The sequence below is a fragment of the Lithobates pipiens genome, unplaced genomic scaffold, assembly GCF_037356315.1.
Source record: "Lithobates pipiens isolate NorthernLeopardFrog02 unplaced genomic scaffold, aLitPip1_a1.2 Scaffold_8, whole genome shotgun sequence".
NCBI classification, from domain to species: Eukaryota; Metazoa; Chordata; class Amphibia; order Anura; family Ranidae; genus Lithobates; species Lithobates pipiens.
In genome coordinates this window covers 201145171-201166212 of record NW_027507903.1, presented here as the reverse complement: position 1 = coordinate 201166212, position 21042 = coordinate 201145171, and the positions used below count along the sequence as shown (strand labels likewise).

General features: G+C 43.2%; 1 protein-coding gene across 13 annotated transcripts in view; it reads right to left on the bottom strand.

Moving 5' to 3' along the window:
- CADPS2 (calcium dependent secretion activator 2) overlaps window positions 1-21042 on the bottom strand; it is an 852012-nt gene that overhangs the window by 456715 nt on the left and 374255 nt on the right. For all 13 annotated transcript variants that reach the window (XM_077471987.1, XM_077471989.1, XM_077471994.1 and 10 more), the window contains exons 9-13: window positions 11870-11936; window positions 9221-9329; window positions 8887-9090; window positions 4732-4868; window positions 2922-3109 (exon numbers count right to left, since the gene is read on the bottom strand). In XM_077471987.1, coding sequence (XP_077328113.1) covers window positions 2922-3109; window positions 4732-4868; window positions 8887-9090; window positions 9221-9329; window positions 11870-11936 — 705 coding nt within the window. The remainder of the gene's footprint in view (window positions 1-2921; window positions 3110-4731; window positions 4869-8886; window positions 9091-9220; window positions 9330-11869; window positions 11937-21042) is intronic.

The window sequence follows — 21042 nt, the reverse complement described above, 5'->3', positions numbered from 1 at the left end:
GGCTATCAGAGTGAGACTGAGATGTGTATTGTGTTATTTACTGTCAGGGGGTTTATAATGCCTAGTTGTCTATTTGCAATGCTTTGACTTTGATATTGGCCAGTAGGTTCTACTGTGTCTATCAACAGGATAAGGATGTTTGAAATGCAAATAAGAGGTTGTCATCATAGTAGATACACGTCCTGGGATTATGGAAAGGGAATCACTGCTGTTATGCGTCTCTTATTGTAACAAAATGTCATAACTGACTTAAGAATTTTGAACAACATAGTTGTCCTGTGTCATCGAACACAGTTTTGGTTTGCCCCAAACACATCATCATTACACTATATACACACATAGGCCTGTTGCACATGATACTCCTATTTGAGCATCTACTTTTTCAGACTTTTTTTGTATGCATTTGCACATATTTACGCGTATATGCAGTCACGCATTTTTGCGTGCATTTTCACACGAAAACCTATTCTCGCATTCTCATTCTGCACAATATGTAAATGGCCATTTGTGCGCATTCACGCACATGAGGTGTAAATTACTGACTAAAAAAAATGTTTTTTTGTTTTTGTTTTTTTTTTACTAAAGAATGAATAGCGCTTGTTTACACGCCTGTGTGCATAGGCACATTACAATTAATGGGAGGTATTTTAGCTCAGTTTAAAAAAAAAAAGCTTTACTGAGCTGCAGTATACAAGAGATCTTAATCAAACATTTATTCACAAAGTCAAAACAAAGCTTACTCATAAAATCTTTTATTTTAGAAAACATTTCTGTCATGCATCAGTAAACCTCTTTTTTAAAGGGGTTTCTCATTACAGCAAACAGTCGCTGTTTCACACATTTACGTTTTAAAAAGACGCACTGGAAACCTCTAAAATACGTCAAAGACAATGTCATGCTAGGTTCACACCATTGCATTTTCAATTTCATGCATTTGATGCGTTTTCCTTTAAGCGCCAGTCCAATCACTATCCAAATCTTGCCGCCTCAACTTCTCCAAAATACACCCCTTTCTAACCAATGATACAACAAAGCTCTTAATTCACTCCCTCGACTACTGCAACTCCCTTCTCATTGGCTTACCTCTACATAGTCTATCCCCCCTTTAATCTATTATGAATACTGCTGCCAGACTCATCCACCTTACCATTTGCTCTGTGTCTGCTACTCCTCTCTGTCAATCCTTCCACTGGCTTCTTAACCAACAAATTTATTTCAAAATACTATCAACCTACAAAACCATCCACAACTTAGCCCCCAGCTACATCACTAGCCTAGTCTCAATATACCAAATGAATCATTCTCTACATTCCGCTCAAGGCCTCCTGCTCTCTAGCTCCCTTCGTCATGTCCTCCCATGCTTGCCTCCAGGACTTTTCCAGAGCCTCTCCAATCCTATGGAACTCCTTGTCCAATTATTTCCTATTCTATTAGCTATATATAATATAATAATAGCTATTAGCTATTAACAATCCCTGAAAACCCTCCTCTTCAGAGAAGCCTGTCCTACCCACACGTAACAACTGTATTTTCATTTTCTCCATCAGCTCATCCCCCACAGTTATTACCTTTTGTTTCACTTGACCTTCCCTATTCGATTCTAAGCTCTAACGAGCAGGCCCCTCTGATTCCTCCTGTATTGAATTGTATTGTAACTGTACTGTCTGAGTTCATCTTGTAAAGTGCAGCACAAACTGTTGGTGGTACATAAATCCTGTATAATAATATTAATGTCTTTCAATAGATATTTTGCACATATGTCGATGTGCATTTTTGATGCATATCCATGAAGGTCAATAAAAACTATTTAGGCTTCTAAAAGAAAAGTGTGGGTTTACAAAAAAACTAAAACATTTATACTCACCTAGATTGCTACAGCATTGTTCTGATGATGCAGCTGTTCCCCACTGGCTCTACACTGAGAACTGAGCGATCACTCACTTCTTGGTCTTTAGTGAGTCCATCACCGGCTCTCTGCCTTCCAACACTCACTGGAATGGCTGGCTCAGGCTCTCAGAATCATGTCAGGGATCCACCCAGCTGCCAGTCAGGCAGCTGGGTGGATCCCAGGAATATAGTTAGGATCACAGCAGAGCCTGGTCCAACTCGGAGGTCAGCAAACAGTGGGCTTTCAAATCTGGGGCACAGGAATGTAGAACTAAGTGCAGTTCTGTGAGCCCCAGGAGAAGTATGGCCAAAAAGCTTTGGCCATACTTCTAACTAGAGGCTGAAACACATCATACATGAGTTTTTGTATGCATTACCATTGACTTCTATAGGCATCAAAATTCATGAAAGATGATAAAAACATGGCTCTGCATATTTTTCCAAAACGATCTGCAGTGCACAAATGACAAGCATTCTAGCTCTTTCCCACACAAACATTAAAATGAAAGAGTGTGAACAGGGCTCTATAGAGATGGATGTGTGTGCTGTGCCGCAGCACATTTTTGAAAATAGGTCAGCTTTTTTTTTTTCCATGCACATTGAGGGCCACAGAGGTTAACGGTAATGCATGAAAGCACATATATGAGGGGTTTTCAGACCCTGTTAAACTTTAATTGTTTTTAATTCCATTACATCACGAAAACCGCATGAAAATCACATTAAAAAGTGCATGTGTAAACAGACACATAAGCATGCTCCAAGCTTTTGCATAGGGATTGCTATAATGTAGTGATGTAAACTATTCTTTCCTTTCAGCAGCAAAAAGGCTGGATTGTATGTTTTACTCTGTAAATAACCATGCTTTGATATGTGGTCTTGTGTTGAAGTATACATCAAAAATACCAATGTTAGGATTTAAGTAAGCAAAGAACCTAAAGCCCTTTACATTATAACCAAATCTAGCAATGTACTTTTTAGTTATCATGGTTAATCATCTATAAATTGCCATAGACAAAATGCTGTATTATAGGTACCTGTTTCCATGAACATGAGATGCACAGAAGGCAAAGCTATAATGAAGCAATGTTGGGTCAATGACAGACCCAGTTTCAGCATGTTCAATCAACTCCTTCAGATAGCAGAGATGTCGATGGCAGCCACGAACACCATATCGAGCACAGTACTCATCTAAAACAAAGACCTGCCCAGGACTAAACCAGCCCTAAACATAAAGGAAAAGAATAAAACAGTAAACAGAAATATGTTAGAAAACCAACACCTGTTATAATTGTTAAAGTAGAAGTATAGGCAAAACTTTATTTTCATCTTGGATAGAGTAAAGAGTTTATACCCCTGCCAGTTTTTTGCCATTTGTGTCCCATTGGGGAGATGTAACTTCACTTCCTATCCCATAGCTAAAACAGGAAGCAAGAGGAAATGCCTAAAAATTAAGGGAATCCACTGGGGCCCTCCAGAACTATTGTTTTCATTGGATGTTTACTCAACTATTACTGTTCTAGAGACAACCCAGGATTTTGGATTCTCTTACTTTCAATAACAACAGTAAACAGGAGAAATAGAGAGGGTGAATCTCGCTAACCAGGACACAAACAGCAATAAAAATCTTACAGTTATTCTAATTCTTCTCCACTCTATTCAAAACTAAAGAGATCGTTTTGACTTTAGTTATACTTTAAAGTTTGTTTTAAACACACCTTAAAAAAAAAAAAGGACAAAAGTAGTACACCAAGCTTCTACAGTGTATGAATGGTCTAGTTGCCGGTGTGCTCCCCACGGCACTATGATACTTGACACCATTGTTCACAATTGCGTAGCACTTATTTAAGGGTGTCCTAGACATGAAGGATCAACACTTTAAATGGTTAAGAAAAAAACTGGAGACTCATGGAAACAGCACTGTTGCAGAACAAAGCATAAGCATGATACTGGGGGCACTGTTGTTTTTATGGGGTTTCCAAGTTTGTCTCAAGTCCATATTTTACTGTCCTTTTCCTCTTTTTTTAATGACAATATAATATCTTGTCAACCATCTTTAAGCTTAAAAAAATGTTTATAGAATCATTAACCATTTACAGATTTGGGAGAATAAAATTCAATTACACTTATTGTCTAACACAGAGTAATGAAAATAAAAATGCATTTCATGGAATTATAGGCCTAAAAAAGGCTTACAAAGTTTCACCTTCTAATAAAATTTAAAACAACTTAAATTTGCAACAAATGTATGAAACCTTCTGCAAATGAATATATGCTTAGGAGTAATAGCCGATAACTGGACACATTTGTGAAAGAAAATGATAAAAAATAAATTTTATTCAAACACCATATGACACATTCTAGTATCCAGGGCAGAACAAACTTTCCTTAATTCATTTGTATACAATGATTTAATTATAAGATTCAGTCTCTTTGTATGAACCTTCTGAAATGTGTATTCTTCCAAAGTGATCATTTAAACTACTTTTCTGTGACTTAACACAACTCACAATTACATCATACCAAGATATGAGATCCTTTCAGGAACATGCTGGTGTCGCAAAACCCCACAGTGGAGTCTCCCACCTTTAGTAAGCTTTCAGTTGTCATTCTCTCTTTGGAAAGCTTTTAAGCCACATTTCTGAGATGGTCAGAGCCCGTTCTCTTGCTATTGAGTGACACAGCAGCAATCTTCACGTGTATAATTTTAAAATTTGAGAGCAATCGATTGAAATCCTTTATCCCAAATCCAAGCACACTTACAAAATGAGTTTGGAAAGAACTGCCACTTTTTAACAACGATTTCACACTTCACTGCACTAAGCCTACATACATTCTAATACTCACCAGACAAGAATAAGAATCATTTAGTCGGTGTTCCAATGTCTGCTGCTGAAGTACTTTAAAAAGGGAAGCATGGTCATATCTGCAGGGATTAGCAGAAATAAACTCATCCATTCCATGTCTCTGGCCACGATCTGTGTCTGCAGAGAGAAAAGGCAACATACATAGCAAGCTACTCTTAGCAACACATAGTAATGATATATTTACAGTTTTTTCTATCCACACTTCATTTCAAAAAGTGATCAACACACAGACTTGAGCTTAAATCACTAACGGCTTGATGATATGACCTTGGTGAATTTCAAAGCACTTAGCAAACATCCAGTCTAAATAGAAAATGGTCAGAGTAAAAGCTCTACTATATTGCACATTTCCACCCTTCCATTGTTCTTTCAGGGAATGTATCTACAGCATTACAAACAGCGACATAAAAATACACATTCATCACAACTAGCAATCTATTTTTCAAATGGCAAACTAGAGCAGAAATGAACATGTCAGTAAAAGGTAGGTCACTTTCAGTCTTTGTTTTGTTCTATGCTTTTAATGAGACAAACCTTGGTAGAGTAATGGGAAGTGTTGCATATAGCAACAAGAAAAAGTATTTATAACCTTCAAGCAAAAATGGCAAAAGAAAACAGAGCAGTATGTGGCTGACAATACCGATCTCCTTCATACTACAATGTCCTAAATGGCAGTCGAAGGACAAGCGTATTCTTCACAGATGCATCTTTCAACGCCTTTAGACCCCGCGGGTCTATCAGAAGGCGAGCTCTTATGATTGCTTTCGTTAATGCTATGTTTTGTTAAAAACATCCATGTGAATCATCTATCATGTACAGACATCAAAAGCCAAGAGAATTTAGCTATCCAACAGAACACTAGCTCAGTTTGATACCAAGGTTCATTTTGGGTGAGTAATCTACTCAAAATGGCCCCATACAATGGGGCCTTTGGCTCTTTGTTCTTTAAAATTTAAATGTCTATCTTTTTATGTTAGTTACTGCAAATGTACTGTCCTAAATGTACTTTAAACATACGACAGGCTACCAACTTGAGGGTTCTAAAGAGAGCAAGACAAAGACTTATTGATCAAAGCCAATTACAGAATCTTGTCCCTCATAAAACTCCACATTGATCTGTGACCATGATGCTAACATAATCAGTCACATTGAGGAATTTAACCCCAGATTATATTGATCTGTGTCAAGTTCAACAGCCAACTAGATTTGCAGATGGAAGAATTATTTCATTCAAGCTGAAAGAAGTGCAGCTTCGGATACTACTATATAAGATCACTCAGCTTTGCACTTTAAAATCAAAAGTCACATTCATCTGACAGACTCTGCAAGGTAAATGCAAGATAGAAGCACAGTAGAAACTGTGGAGATCTAATCAATACTGCACAAGAGATACATTAGGTGTAGCATAAAATTAAAACCGTATAATCCTTAAAAAATTCATTATGACCAACCTGAAAATACAGTAAGTATTCCAGGAGAAAAAAAGAGCTGCACATATAATATAGTGTACTTTTTCATTTTCAGGTGTCCAAAGATTGAACACAGTTAAACAGAGTGAGTAGAAAAACATTTTGTGCTATCCACAGAAATACCACTGGCGCACATCTGTTCTACCAAAGAACTGACTCACTACTAGTGAACTGAAACATACACAAATAGCTTTAATAAGTGGTCTCAAAGTCTAAATAAAATAGGAATTAAACATTGCGTCAATTTTAAAGCAATTCTGTCACTGAAAGCTGAATTCAAGGCAGATTTAAACACAAATTAATATTGCTCTGAAATGAATATTGCACTATCAAATGTATTTTTATTCGATACAAGCCTCACACAGTCACCGTAAGGCAGACCTCAGACTGGGACTCATGCACTTTCTTGCAGTCTTAAAGGTTAGCTTGTTTCTAACTACTTTGGCATTTGAGTGTAAAGTGGCCAATAAAAGTTGCCACAGATATAAACATGCACCTCAAGGTGTCTGCGTTTCATACATGCTAGCAATTTTTTTTTTTTTTTTAAGTGAAAGACACTTAATTTAAGACCTTTTGCTCCAGTGGGGGAACAAATTCCTTCCTGATCCCCCAACAGTCAATCGGATATTCCCTGGAATTTGCAAACATTCACTGCAGGAGAATTATTCCCAGTAACGTTAAACACATGGACCAGGAAGATGTACCTTCTCTGTATGTTTGGCGACTGTTACATTTATGCCCCTTTCACATGGACGATCCGTTCAGGTCCGCCTGTCAGTTTTTCAGGCGGGCCTGAACGGATACTCCATAGAGGTCTATGGAGCGTCTGATGTCAGCGGTGACAAGTCTGCTGACATCCGACGTGCTCCGATCCGAAAAAGTGTGACGGAGGAAAAAGCTATTTTTCCATCCGTCATCGGATCGGATGACGACGGACACTGCGGTCCGTCATCCTCCATCTCCCATAGGGGAGAGTGGCGCTGTGACAGGTCCGTCCCTGCGCAGTGTGCAGAGACAGACCTGTCATCTTCCTGCTCAGCGTAGAGATCGCTCCGGCGATCCCCGCTGAGGAAGTGGATTTCCACGGGGCGGATCAGCACTGATCCGCCCGGTGTGAAAGGACCTTTACTGTCTTATAAACAAGACCTAAGTGAAAGCCATAAAACAAGTGAGAAAAATTTAAATGTTTACCTAAAGCTGGCCATACACCTATAGATTATCTGCAGATTTTCTATGGTTAAACTGTGTGGATGGAGGAATCTCCCACTTTTTCCATCTAAAAATCTGCAGATAATCTATAGGTGTATGGCCAGTGGTAGATAAGCAGCATTTTAACACAGAAACTACTTGAAGAAATAAGCATTTAATTTCGCTGGCTGAAAGAAAATATCAGTGAATTACAGCAGAGGCTCAAAATTGATGCTAGTTTCTTTAAGACAAGATTACCGTATATACTCGAGTATAGGCCGACCCGAGTATAAGCCGAGGCCCCCAATTTACCCCCAAAAAACTGGGAAACCTATTGACTCGTGTATAAGCCGAGGGTGAGATATGCCTGTCCATCCCTGTGTGTGTGTGTCCATCCATCCATCCATCCCTGTGTGTGTGTGTGTCCATCCATCCCTGTGTGTGTGTGTGTGTCCATCCATCCATCCCTGTGTGTGTGTGTGTCCATCCATCCATCCATCCCTGTGTGTGTGTGTGTCCATCCATCCATCCATCCCTGTGTGTGTGTGTGTCCATCCATCCATCCATCCCTGTGTGTGTGTCCATCCATCCATCCATCCCTGTGTGTGTGTGTGTCCATCCATGTGTGTGTGTGTGTGTGTGTGTGTGTGTGTGTGTGTGTGTGTGTGTGGCCTTGTGTGTCCAGCCTACCTGTGTCCCGAGCCTCCGTCCGGTCCCGAGCCTCCGTCCGGTCCCGTCCGGTCCCGAGCCTCCGTCCGGTCCCGTCCCGTCCCGAGCCTCCGTCCGGTCCCGTCCCGTCCCGAGCCTCCGTCCGGTCCCGTCCCGAGACTCCGTCCGGTCCCGTCCCGAGCCGAGCCTCCGTCCGGTCCCGTCCCAGGATCACCGCTCTTCGTCGGCGCCCATTCCCCTGTTCAAATGCCGCGCCTCCCTGTCTGTGATAGGCGGAACACAATTTCCCAGCAGTCTGTGTTCCGCCTATCACGGACATCCTCTTATCCTCGTCCGTAGTATGAGGATGAGCGGATGTCCGTGATAGGCGGAACACAGACTGCTGGGAAATTGTGTTCCGCCTATCACAGACAGGGAGGCGCGGCTTTTGAAAGTTAGAATGGCCGCTGTCTGTCTGCTCGACACGCTGTTCGGGCAGACAGACGGCGATGACTCGAGTATAAGCCGAGGGGGGCACTTTCAGCCTCAAAAAAGAGGCTGAAAATCTCGGCTTATACTCGAGTATATACGGTATATCTAGAATTATTTACAAGCAGTAATTTAGGTTTATGTCAAATGTTCTGACATTGTATTGCCCACCTGCTCCTGAAACTAATACAAGTTACCCAATTACATAAAAGTGAAGGACTCCATGGGGTACATTTATATCTTTCGATTTTATAAGACACTTTATAATGGCACCTGACTATCTGGAAGAGACCATCAATATCATTGTCTCAACAGTAAAAATATAAAAAAAAAACACTTACTTGGTTGAGGAACTTCCATGTGAGCATTTATTGCTCTTGGATTTGACTTCTGAGCATGGTTGGAAACAATGGGTTTGTAGGACTGTCCTGTTGCCCTGTACATTGCTTGTACCCACAGTACTCGGTCTTGCTCATCATCGCTGGCAAATCTCACCGTGTCCCCTTCTTTCACTGCATTAAAAAACCACCGACCACCCTGGAGACCTAATAAAGTAAAGTAGAATAACACAACAAACTACCATTTAACTGTAATAATTAACAATGTGGGTAGTTATGGTATTGCACTTACACAACAACTAACGGACAAAGATGGCAGAAGCAAGTGACCCAATACCTGACTGAGGATCAGTGTAATCCACTGTGTATCCTTCAAGTTGCATCAGTTCCTGGGGCTCAGCTTTCTTCTCCCTGTAGCTACACATTGCAAATGTGTATTGGCTTACCTAAAACAGGCAACAAATGTCAAAATGCTAAAAAACATGACGAATTCCTACAAATCAAAACAAATGTGTATGGAAATATGGACTCCATTAAAAATTACATTAAGGTGAATGTTCAGGCAGACAGAAAAATACAAAACTAAAATACTAACATTTACTAACTAAAATACTTGCATTTCTGTTCAAATCGTGATTTATATATCACTGCCATACTACAGAACCAGGAAGTTCACTCGTTTTTCCTGTCACATCATTATTGTCCACTGAACATAGCCTGATATTTCTTATTCTCTGTTCATTGAACTAGCTAGGGGTGAAGAGATGTTATAGGAAGCCATGTTGCTAAACCAGGAAATAGATGTGTCACATGCCTGATTGTGCAGTCTGGTGAAGGTGTGTAAATTATATGACTGGCAGACCAGAACTAAAAATGTCTAGGTAATACCACATATATAATTTAAATATTAATTTATTGGTTTCCCTTAAATTATACTTTACTCATATACAGCTTGATTTTGACCAAGTCAACTCAACTTGCCATTCATTTAAATGTGTGTGTAAAGTTTAATCAAAGCCAAAACACACGTCCTTTGGTTTTGGAGAGTGTGTGGGTGTGTTGAAACCTCCATCAGGCTTTATTGCTGTCTCTGTCCCTGCTAGGGAAACTTCAACTGTATACACACATGTACATTTTGTTTTTTTTGCCTAGGAACAATAGGGGTTCTGAGGGTTAATTGTGTAGGTAGACCTTAACACCAGTCTGGCCAGGCTGTGTTTGGAAGTTCCGCCTGGTCATGTGAGCGGTGAGGTGCACATGACAGGTCAGAACCAGGTCTGGTTGGATGTTTAGGTACCAGCCTTCTCGGAGCCAATCAGTGGGAGTGCCAGGCTCACTGAGGAGTCTGGGAAGGGGTACTTAAGGGGTGAGGGTCACGTGTGGAGAGGAGGGGTGTTCATGAGACCCGTGTAGTCTGTTCTGGTTCCAGGACAGGGGTAGCCCCATGAGGGGTCCCGGTCACGGGGTGTTCGACATCCCGCAACATGTTCCTCTTAGTGGCCCCTGATAGACCTGCCTGGTCTGGGGTAGGGATCCGTCTGTTCTCGAGTCCCGAAACCTGCTGGTCCGAGGCGCAGTAACTGAGGGAGGATTCAGTGTCTGGGTGTGCTCTTGGCTTGGAGGGACACCACAGCACGTGGAAGTGACCGGGGGAGGACTCTTCGGAGGAGGGCCGGCAAGTGGCATCCTGAGAAGTGCCTGGTTACTGAGTTGGGAAGGACATTGACAAATTCACACTTTTCCAGTACTATTGAGGAGACGGGAAACGTTCCAGGTACAGAGGAAAAAGGTTTCTGTTCACCCTTAGTTGATTGTTCAAGTTTTGAGTCAACATGCTGACTGCCATGATCTCTGGCTAGAGATCTGTTGAGCCTTTAAGCACCCAGCTGTGAGTGGCTACTCTCTGGGTGGAAACAGAGACTTTGCTAGACCTGCAGTTCAAGGTGCCTGAGTTCTTCACCCGTGCCCTCTGTTCCCTAAGAGACTGTTATTGAAAATTGTTGCTGCAAAATAAACCCTTTTAAAGAGGACTTCATCTGTGTCAGTGTTCAAGTCGTTGGTTATCAACCCTGGGAACCCCTAGACGTGGAAGAGCAGGCCAAGAGAAGGTAACTGGTAAGCCCAATAAGTCAAGGCCGCCCTACAACGGGTTATGGCCGCTACATGTATATTTACCTTCACTTTTTAAAGTGTCTATAAGACAAGAAGTAAAATAAAGTGTTTCCAAAAAAACGGACAGTGGTTCAAATTATCTCCCACTTATACCCGTATATGCTTTTAGGTCAAGTAAAGATTTCACTACCTCCACCCTCATGTAATCTGGAGGTTTTTGGCATGGTTCATGCTGCACTGTGGTTAAACATCTAGAGATACATAGACTGAAAAGTAAAATTGAATAGTTTTAAGAAAAAGGTGTTGAAAAAAAAATGCTGCCTGCCATGTGCTGTTAATTTGTTAGCAAATTCTTCCCTTGTACCTAGAATAAAAACAAGCGAGTGTCAGAGCATGGCACTGTATGGCTATGCTGGAGCCATGAGTATCATGAAAGTGATCTTTGTCTTGTTGCATTAGGGGCATGGGAATCACCACAGGCAAACTTGCTTGTTGTTTATAGGCACTGAGTATTCATAGTTGGACTGGATGGCTATGTTTGGGGCCCTGGAGATCGGAAGGTTTACTGAATGACAATTCTGGGGCAGTGTCCTATGCTTGCGTTGGGGCAGATTGGAATTATAAGCAGCATCATCTTTCCATGTTTATATACTATAAAGAGTCACTGGCTGGTAGCATTTGTCAGCATTAGGAACTGTGAGCAACACTGGGGTCATGGGGGCACTGTCTATTAGAAGGGGTGTTTAGGATCATGGGGAGCTGTGACTGTCTCTGTGAAACCACCTGAGACTACACCTCTCCAACCCATTTAGTGAAGTCCACTTTCAGTGCCAAGACAGATATCACTTTTCAGAGAAAAAGTCATAAAACAAACCTGAACAAGAACAAAATAACGTTTCTTCCATCGTTTCCAAACTTTTTGTCCTGCAGCATGCAAGTAACTAAAAGAAAACAGGAAGGAGTTACTTTTATTGGTTATTAATAAAAATACACCATTCACCAAAACTATATTGAAAGATCAAAATAAAAAGAAAGATCATTAACGTGATGGTAAAGTCTATTTTTTTTCCTATAAAAATAAAAAACATGTTATACTTACCTGCTCTGTTGCAGGATGTGCACAGATCAGCCCAGATCCTCCTCTTCTTGGGTTCCTCTTGTGTGATCCTGGCCCCTCCCTCTAGTTCGGTGCCCCCACAGCAATTAGCTTACTATGGGGGCACCTGAGCCGAGTCACAGCTCCCTGTATCCATTCAAACATGGAGCCCTGACCCGCCCCACCCACCCTCCCCGATTGGCTAGTTGACTGATTGACAGCAGTGGCAACCAATGGTGCCGCTGCTGTGTCTCAGCCAATCAGGAGGGGGCGATCTCGGATGGCTGAGAGAGTCGTGGACATCGCTGGACAGAGAGGTACCTCAGGTAAATGTTGGGAGGGGGGGGGGGCTGCTGTACACAGAAGGCTTTTTATCTTCATGCATAGAATGCATGAAGATGAAAAAACCTTCTGCCTTTACAGCCACATTAAGCTGTGTTTCAAAAAACAAAAAACACACAACATATTGCAACTTATCAATTCTTAGATGTGAGGTCTTCCATTACTTCTCATATATTTTGTGTGTGTGTATGTGTATATATATATATATATATATATATATATATATATAATTTTTTTTATTTTTTTAACCTGTTGATCCTGCCAGCGCCTAGAGGCTAGAGGCGATTAAGTTCGCATTGTGCGCTATACACGCATTTCATTCATTCATTCAGCAACACTTAGAGGAGCAGCATGATCACTCAGGTTCTATCCGGATTTTGATTAAAAACACTTGCTTCTCTCCATTACATAGGAAGGAGATCTTTTGCAGTTCTTAAAAGAAAGATATATGGAATTGACAACTGTACAGCCCATTGGGAACATTTCCTTTTCACTTCCTGTCCCCAATAAGTGTGGGAATGAAACTCTAAGGCTCGGTTCACATATGATCCACATGCGGCTCACAGCAGGGGTCCAGACTCCAGTGTGTGCTGGTTTACCATTTTGGGTCCAATTTCATGACCTAAAATGGACTAAAAGATGCACTGCAGAGATATGTGAACCGGCTCAAAATCTCCTGCTATTGCGAACTGGATGCGGGCATCCCGCATACAATTCACAATGATATGAACCCGGCCTTAAAATTTGAGACTTGTTTACTCTGAGCATTAAAGTTCATCAGAAGTGAAGATTCTGTGTTAAAGGGGATATTTCAAATGATTAAATTGTACCCAAGTTGTTCCTTAAAAAATTTACTTTTTGTAATGCCCTTTGGAAAAATCTCATTATGTGACTGCACCTAGGCACTCATGTGCCTAAAGCCTCGTAGGTGAGTATCACCAATGTGGGAGAGCTGTGCCTCTGACTACTAATCTTATAACATTTAGTGCCATCAGCACTGTGCTGCTTTCAGTTTCAAACAGTGTTCCCACAGCCACTCCCCACCCCCCGCAGTCACCAGGATCACCAGCACTTATCTATGGTGGGTAGCGCTTCCCCTGCTCTCCTCCTTGACATCACAGGGAGCCTCTAACCCCTTCTCTCCTCTGCATGTATCGCAGCAGCTTCCGCCGAGTGTCTCCTCCCTCCTCCTAGGCCAATTGGAGTGGTTCTCATATCTGAGAATCGGAAACGGGTCTCAGACCAATATCTTCCCGATTGGCTGGGAGGAGAACCAGTGTGACAATAGTAAATATTCATTTGTTTTTGTCACATGACTTGGTGGGATCAGGTGCGCAGAGCTCTGTGGCCGAGCCCACCCTTTTTTGTAGCCTATTAGAGCCTCTGGCTCCAATCACGTGCTTCAAAAAAAAAAAGAAAAAAAAAGAAAGAAAGAAAAACCCTTATTGCAATCCATGTACCCAGCGTCCTGCATGCAGGTTAGGGGGCCGGACGTATGGATGGGAGGGATCAATTGGATCAAAACAAAAAAAAAGGAGGAAAAAAAGCTAATTGGACGTCACTCAAAATTTCAAAAAATGGGCCGGTCAAAATTTTTGGCACCCTTAACCTCCCTGGCAGTATGATTAGTTCTGATTTTAGGTGCTGAAAGCGGTACAATTATTTTGCATGGAAATTTGGTGTTTTATATTGTAGGCCTGCAATTCTTAGGAATAACTCTCTTAAAACCAGAGTCTAGCAGACATATGATAAAATGTATAATAAATAATGATAAATAATAATAAAAATTATTCAATAATGTAATCAAATCCAAAAACACTGAAATGTGCTCATTTGCAGAATTGTCGCTGTCATTAGATTTAGTGTTTGATGAGGAATTTCCCCACAAATCACTATCGCTCAATTCTACAAGTGATTCTAATTTATTATCACTGTTTTCTAGTTGGTCTAAAATCACTTTTGACATAAAGGGCCACTTTTTGGTTGCTATGGGCAATCTCCAAATTCCAGGCAGAAAAAAAAACTATTTATAATATAAAAGTGCATGCAGGGCACTGGACAGCCCACAAGGGACAAAGGGGGTGTGTATTTTTTTCATACAGTACTGTAATCTGTAAGATTACAGTACTCTATGTGTTTTGTGTGTTTTTACTTTTTTGAATTTGGCACCAATCTCCACTCCCGTGCGTCAGAACGTCGTAGGGAACGGAGCTCAGCGGCACTCGGGCACTGTGTGAATCGAGCGGAGGACGGCTCGCACACACAGCGGGGGGACATCGCTGGATCCAGGGGACAAGGTAAGTAACTTCTCCCTGTATCCAGCGATGCGATCCCGAGTCTGGCTCAGGGTTACCGCTCATGGTACTGAAATCCCAGCCCGAGCTAGACTCGGGATCACCCCTAGGGAGGTTAACTTAATATTTGGTTGCACACCCTTTGGAAAAAATAACTGAAATCAGTCACTTCCTATAACCATCAATAAGATTCTTACACCTCTCATCCCTAATTTTGGAACACTCTTCCTTTGCAACCTGCTCCAGGTCTCTTATTGGAAGGGCACCTTTTCCCAACAGCAATTTTAAGATCTCTCCACAGGTGTTCAATGGGATTTAGATCTGGACTCATTGCTGGCCACTTTAGAACACTCCAGCACTTCTTTTTTATAATTGTAATTTTTATAAATTTTCAAAGCAAAAACGATACACTAGTGCATTGGAAGATTCAGTACACAAAGAAAGATATAGATCATGGTGAAAAACATAAGTTACAACAGACAGAGAAAAATGTCCACAAACGCAGGCACAGAGGTGAACTGCGTATCTGTATCACGTACTGTAAAGAACAGTTAATGTAAATCAAACAAACTATTCTGATCAACAAGTGGCCGGAGGCCAAAAGAGAAAGGCAAAACAGTCGAACATTCACATGGTCAGCATAGTTAGTCCCCGGAAGAGGAGGGACAGAATTCCCAGAGAACTGGGTAGGGAGGGGGGGGGGGGACGGTAGCCACCAACAAAGAGCCCCGGTCGGTAGCTGCAGTCAGATGGATGTACCGACAGGGGGAGCCCCATATGCCGATCGATCCCATGGTTCCCACACTTTATCGAACTGGGGAACCAAATCATGCACCGAGGCTGTCAAATATTCCATTCTCCTAATTTCAGACACCAGTTGGAGTAACCTAGGCCAGGGGGAGGTTGCACTGGACAACCAGCACAATAGGACAAGCCTCTTAGCAGCAAGTTAAATGTAGGAAACCAGTGGATGGGTGTTTTTAGGTATACCTGGTACAGGGAGACCCAGCAAACAATGTAGGGGATCAATCGGGAGGGATACCCCTGTCACCTCCACCACCAAAGACCCCACCGCTATCCAGAAGGGCCGTATCAAAGGGTATTTCCAGAAGATATAAAACAATGACCCAATGTCAAGTCCACATCGCCAACAAGATTACGAGACTGAGGAATCGTATTTGTGGATGACATCGGGGGTCTTATACCAAAACATAAGGATTTTTATTGCGGTTTCCCTTTGCGTGACACACTTAGAGGATTTGAAAGTAGAAGACCAAATCCTATCCCACGACTGCAGGGAGATAGGTTTGTCCAACAACCGAGACCATCTACTCATGTACAAATGCGTAGATTCGTTTAGAGGGGTCGACTCATGGAGGGTTCGGTGAATATAGGAAATTAAATTAAGATGATGTGGGCCTTGAGCGCAGATATGCTCAAAAGCTGTGGGAGTGTCAAAGGGTTAAAGTCGGAGACTTAGAGCTAAAAAAGGGTCTCACCTGTAGGTAGAAGTAAAACGAATGTTTGGGTATGTCATATTTTTCTCGCAGGGTCTCAAAGGCATGGAGTCTACGGGAGACAGGGTGTACCAGGTGTCTAAGCTGGAAAAGAGGGGGATCTAGCCATGGGGAAATCCTACCCATAGACAATCCATCAGGGATATTAGGATTAAATAAGACATTCGTGAGGGGGGGGGGGGGGGCAAGCCGAGGAGAGGGAGTACTTTTTGTTACACTTTCGCCACAAGTCCAAAGTAAATGACATTGGGCCCGTACATTGACGTCTAAGGGTAGAGGGCAGTGGGGATGGGGCGCCCCAGATCAAGGAGCATGGGTGAACCGGATACAGGACCCCCTTTTTAATAGCAGCCCACCGACTTGTGGCATTGAGAGGGGATCAGGTAGCAATAATTCATAAATGGGTAGCTTGATAATATTTCACAATATCCGGAGCACCCAGACAACCCCCCCCCCCCCCCCCCGACCCGTGGGCGCAAACACCACAGAGCTGGCAAAGCGATGTGACCTGTCAGCCCATATAAATTTAAGGAAACGGAGAAGTTTAAGCTGAGGGGTCGGAACGGCGACAGGCGGTGTCTCAAAGTGGTAGAGCAGTCTGGGCAAGACTGAAATTTTAAGGACGTTGATCCTGCCCAGCAGGGATAAAGGGTATTTAGACCAGGTCAGTAGCGAATTATTTATATCCTGAAACAGGGCAGGAAAGTTTGCACGGAACAGGTGGGAGTAAGAAGGGGTCAGAAAAACCCCCAGGTACTTGAGTGAATCACTGTACCATCTATAGGGATAAGATTCTTTTAATCTAGAAAGTTGTGTGGCAGGAATGTGTATGGGGAGGGCCTCAGTCTTAGAGGTGTTAACCTTGTACCCAGAGATACCCCCAAAGGATGTTAGTAGCTTGTGCAATGAGGGGAGGGATACCTGTGGATTGGTAATAGTTAGCAAGACGTCGTCAGCAAAAAGTGATAATTTGTACTCTCCCTGTCGCATCACCACCCCACGGATATCTGAATGAGAGCGTACGGCCTCGGCCAGGGGTTCCAGACATAAAATAAATATTAGCGGAGATAGAGGACACCCCTGCCGAGTACCATTCAACAGGGGGAAGCGAGGCGACAAAGGATGACATCTGCACCTGGGCAGTGACCGTTGAGTACAAAGCTTCCAGTGCCCTCAAGAAGGGGCCCCGAAACCCATAAACCTTGAGCGTGGCGAACATATAAGGCCAACTGAGCCTATCAAAGGCCTTTTGGGCATCTAAGCTAAGTAGGAGTGCTGGTTTGTTGGTCCTATCCAGAAGATCAACCAGGTTGATCGTGCGGCGGGTGTTGCCACCCGCGTGTCTACCAGGCACAAACCCCACCTGATCCCTGTGAATAAGTTTGGGGGCAAGAACCGATAGCCGGGAGGCAAGAATTTTAGTAAATATTTTGTAGTCAGAATTCAGAAGGGCTATAGGCCTATAATTTTCTGGGATGGAGGGATCCTTACCCGGCTTGGGGATCACTGAAATGAAGGAGTGTGAGAAATGTGGGTGGGGAGGGGTACCCTGTAGCAAAGTATCAAATAAAGTGAGCATGTGAGGTCCTAAAATGTCTAGATAGGTTTTATAGTAGAAATAGGGGAGTCCATCAGGGCCAGGTGACTTATGTGATGGAAGATCCCGCACTACGTCAGAAAGTTCCTCCGCCGATACCGTCTTATCAAAGGGCCTCTAGATCGCTTGATGAGAGTTTGGGGAGTTTAAGATTGGAGAAAAAGGCTTTAAATTTCTCTTGAGTAAAGTGAAAATGGTTTTCTGGGGAAAGACAGTTGTAAAGTTTATGGTAAAATTTACCGAAAATGTTTGAAATTTCACGAGGGCAGTAGGTCCTAGATCCGTCAGGCCGGGAAAGAAACTCAGGAAAAGAATTGTATGCACGTGGACGCAGTTTGTTGACTAGCATTGTATGAGGTTTATTGGAGAATTCATAGAATTTCTGCCTCATCCAAAGCAGCGATTTGGCTGCCCGGTTGAGTTGTGCTGTTTTAATTTGTTCCCTAAGGAGAGTGACTCTCCGGAGCCTTTCCACCGTGGGGGCGGCCAGGAGCTTCCGCTCAGCCGTGAGAAGAGCAGAGGTTAGTGATCGGATAAGTGCGGACCTATCCCTCTTCAATCTAGAGCTCTCTGCAATACAAGCGCCTCTGAAGACGGTCTTATGGGCCTCCCACAGGGTGGAAAAATCCGGGACTGACCCTGTGTTCAGTTGGAAAAATTCTGTGAGGCTCTTTGCAAGGACCGAGCGGGAGCTTTCAGAGTGTAAGAGGTGGCTGTTAAGCCTCCAATGACAAGATCTAGGATAAGCCTGAGTGAGCAAGAGGTTTAGGGTAATGGGGGCATGGTCGGACCAGGTGATCGGTAACACCTCAGAGTCGACCACGTGTGGGATGAGAGGAGCGGAAATAAGAAAGTGATCGAGCCGAGTACATTTTATGGGCTGGAGAGTAAAAAGTGAATTGCTGAGCTGTGGGGTGCTTGATCCTCCATGAGTCGAAGAGCCGATGGGACCTGATGAGCTGACAGAATGAGGTGGCTTGGGAAGTCAACCTCTTGGAGGGTGTGGATGAGAACAACGTTTTTCTATCCCGGGAGGGAGACATGACCAAGTTAAAATCCCCCCCGACTATCATGAAAGGCTGGGATGGGCAATGAGGGGAATCAAGCAGGGCACTAAGGAAGTCAAGCTGCCCAACATTAGGGGCATACAGGTTGACAAGGGTCAGGGAGGTGCTCAAGTGTTGACATTCTAAAACTAGATACCTGCCATGGGGGTTTGCATGGGATTTTGTAACCTTGATAGAGCACGACTTCTTAATCAAAATTGCAACCCCTGCCTTGCCTGTGGGGTCAGAGGCCAGGAAGGAGACAGGGAAATGTTTGGAGGCAAACTTTTTTTTTTTTACTAATTCTTCTTTATTAAAAATTTTTAAACACAGGATAGCAATGGTTTTCACAGTTCACAAAGATATTAATTTCATTCATAAGAAATACAAAGGCGAAACTGTGCTCAACCCTCAGGTTGCCACAGGCTCGCCTGACAATTTTTCCCCTGCCCACCCACCCAACCCACCCCCCCTCTTCGAACACACACTGCTGGTACCAGCCTCCCCAATCCTGGTTGGCCGGTTGGAGGATGGAGGGCACCGGTCGATACAGAGAGGAAGAAAAAAAAAAGAAAAGAAAAAAAAAAAGGAAAAAAAAAGAAAGACGGAGCAAGAAGCGGACAAGAGGCCCCCCCATCCCCCCCGGGGGCGCCCCCTTAAGGAGGCCCACGGGGGGGGGGCAAGAAGGGCCCCCTGCCCTGGGCCAGCCAGGCCGATACTAGGGTCGCCCCTCGGCGGACTCATCCAGGGGGTAGCCCATGTCGATCAGCCAAGGTTTCCATAGTGCCCCAAATTTTTTTAAATTGTTTTGTTTTATAAACATTGTTCTTTCACACCAGATTGTGTAGTTAATTGCGTTAACCCAATGTTCAAGTACAGGGGGATTTTTAGCTTGCCAATTTATTGCTATCAGCCGTCTAGCCTGGTACAAACACCTTAATACGGACATCTTGGTTGGAGGGGAGATTCTATCCTCCTCCAAGATCCCCAGTAAACAAGTCCTGGCCTCTGGTTTCAGGGCGGTCTTAAAAATCCTATTTATTCTGTGTACAATTCCTATCCAATACCTATACAATTTGGGGCATTTCCATACCATATGATAGAGATCCCCCAATGCCCCGCATCTAGGGCAGTCGTCTCCAGGTTTTCTACCCATTTTCCACATCTTATAGGGGGTGTAATATGCCCTATATATAAGGAGCAAATGAGACACTCGCTGTGATGGAGATATAGATAGCAAACTCCCCTGTTCGAGGACCTTATCCCATTGCTCCTGGGTTATCGGCCCCACATCCCCTATCCACCCCCTCATACTCTTGTCAGGGCCCTCTCCCTTCAGGGTCCTTTCCCTAATCTTTATATATAGCCTAGAAATCTGGCCTTTTGCTTGCCTTCGGTCCATAAGTCCCTGGAGCAAGGGGATTTCAGTCCTCTCGATCGCGAGTGACCCATATTGGGCTTGAATTCCATGTCTCAAATGTAAATATTTGTAGAATGACTTGTTGGAGATACCAAATTCCTGTCTAAGGTCTTCAAAGGATTTCATAACATTCCCTTCATATAATTGCACCAGCTTATTAATCCCTTGTCTTTCCCATTCTAGAGATCTATCTATATTATTTAATTCACCTAAGTTTCCATTATACCATAGAGGGGTGTAAACGGTCACTCCCACATATCCCATGGACTGCTTTACTATCTGCCACACCTTCCTCATTAGTGCGTTGGTAGGGCATCTATGAGCAAATGAATTGGCCTCCAGGACTTCAACTAATGACTTATGGGGTGCCCCAGCTATCATCAGTTTATGATTTGGGGACCCTCCCTCCTGGAGCCCAGCCCCAGCTAAGTGCTGGAGCTGGGCAGCCAGGAAGTATGATCTCAAATGGGGTATGGCCACTCCTCCCCCCGCGACGGGAAGCTGCATCGTCTGTAGCCCAATCCGAGCATGCCTCTTCTTCCAGATTAAATCCCGAAAGAGCGATTCCATTTTTTTGAACCACTTCTGGTTGATCCAGGTGGGAGAGTTGTGTAGAATGTATAATATTTGTGGCTGCCAGATCATTTTAATTAAGTTGCAGCGCCCCGCCACGGATAGAGGAAGACCACACCAACTATCGACTTTCTGTTTTAATTTCATCAATAATGGTGCTAA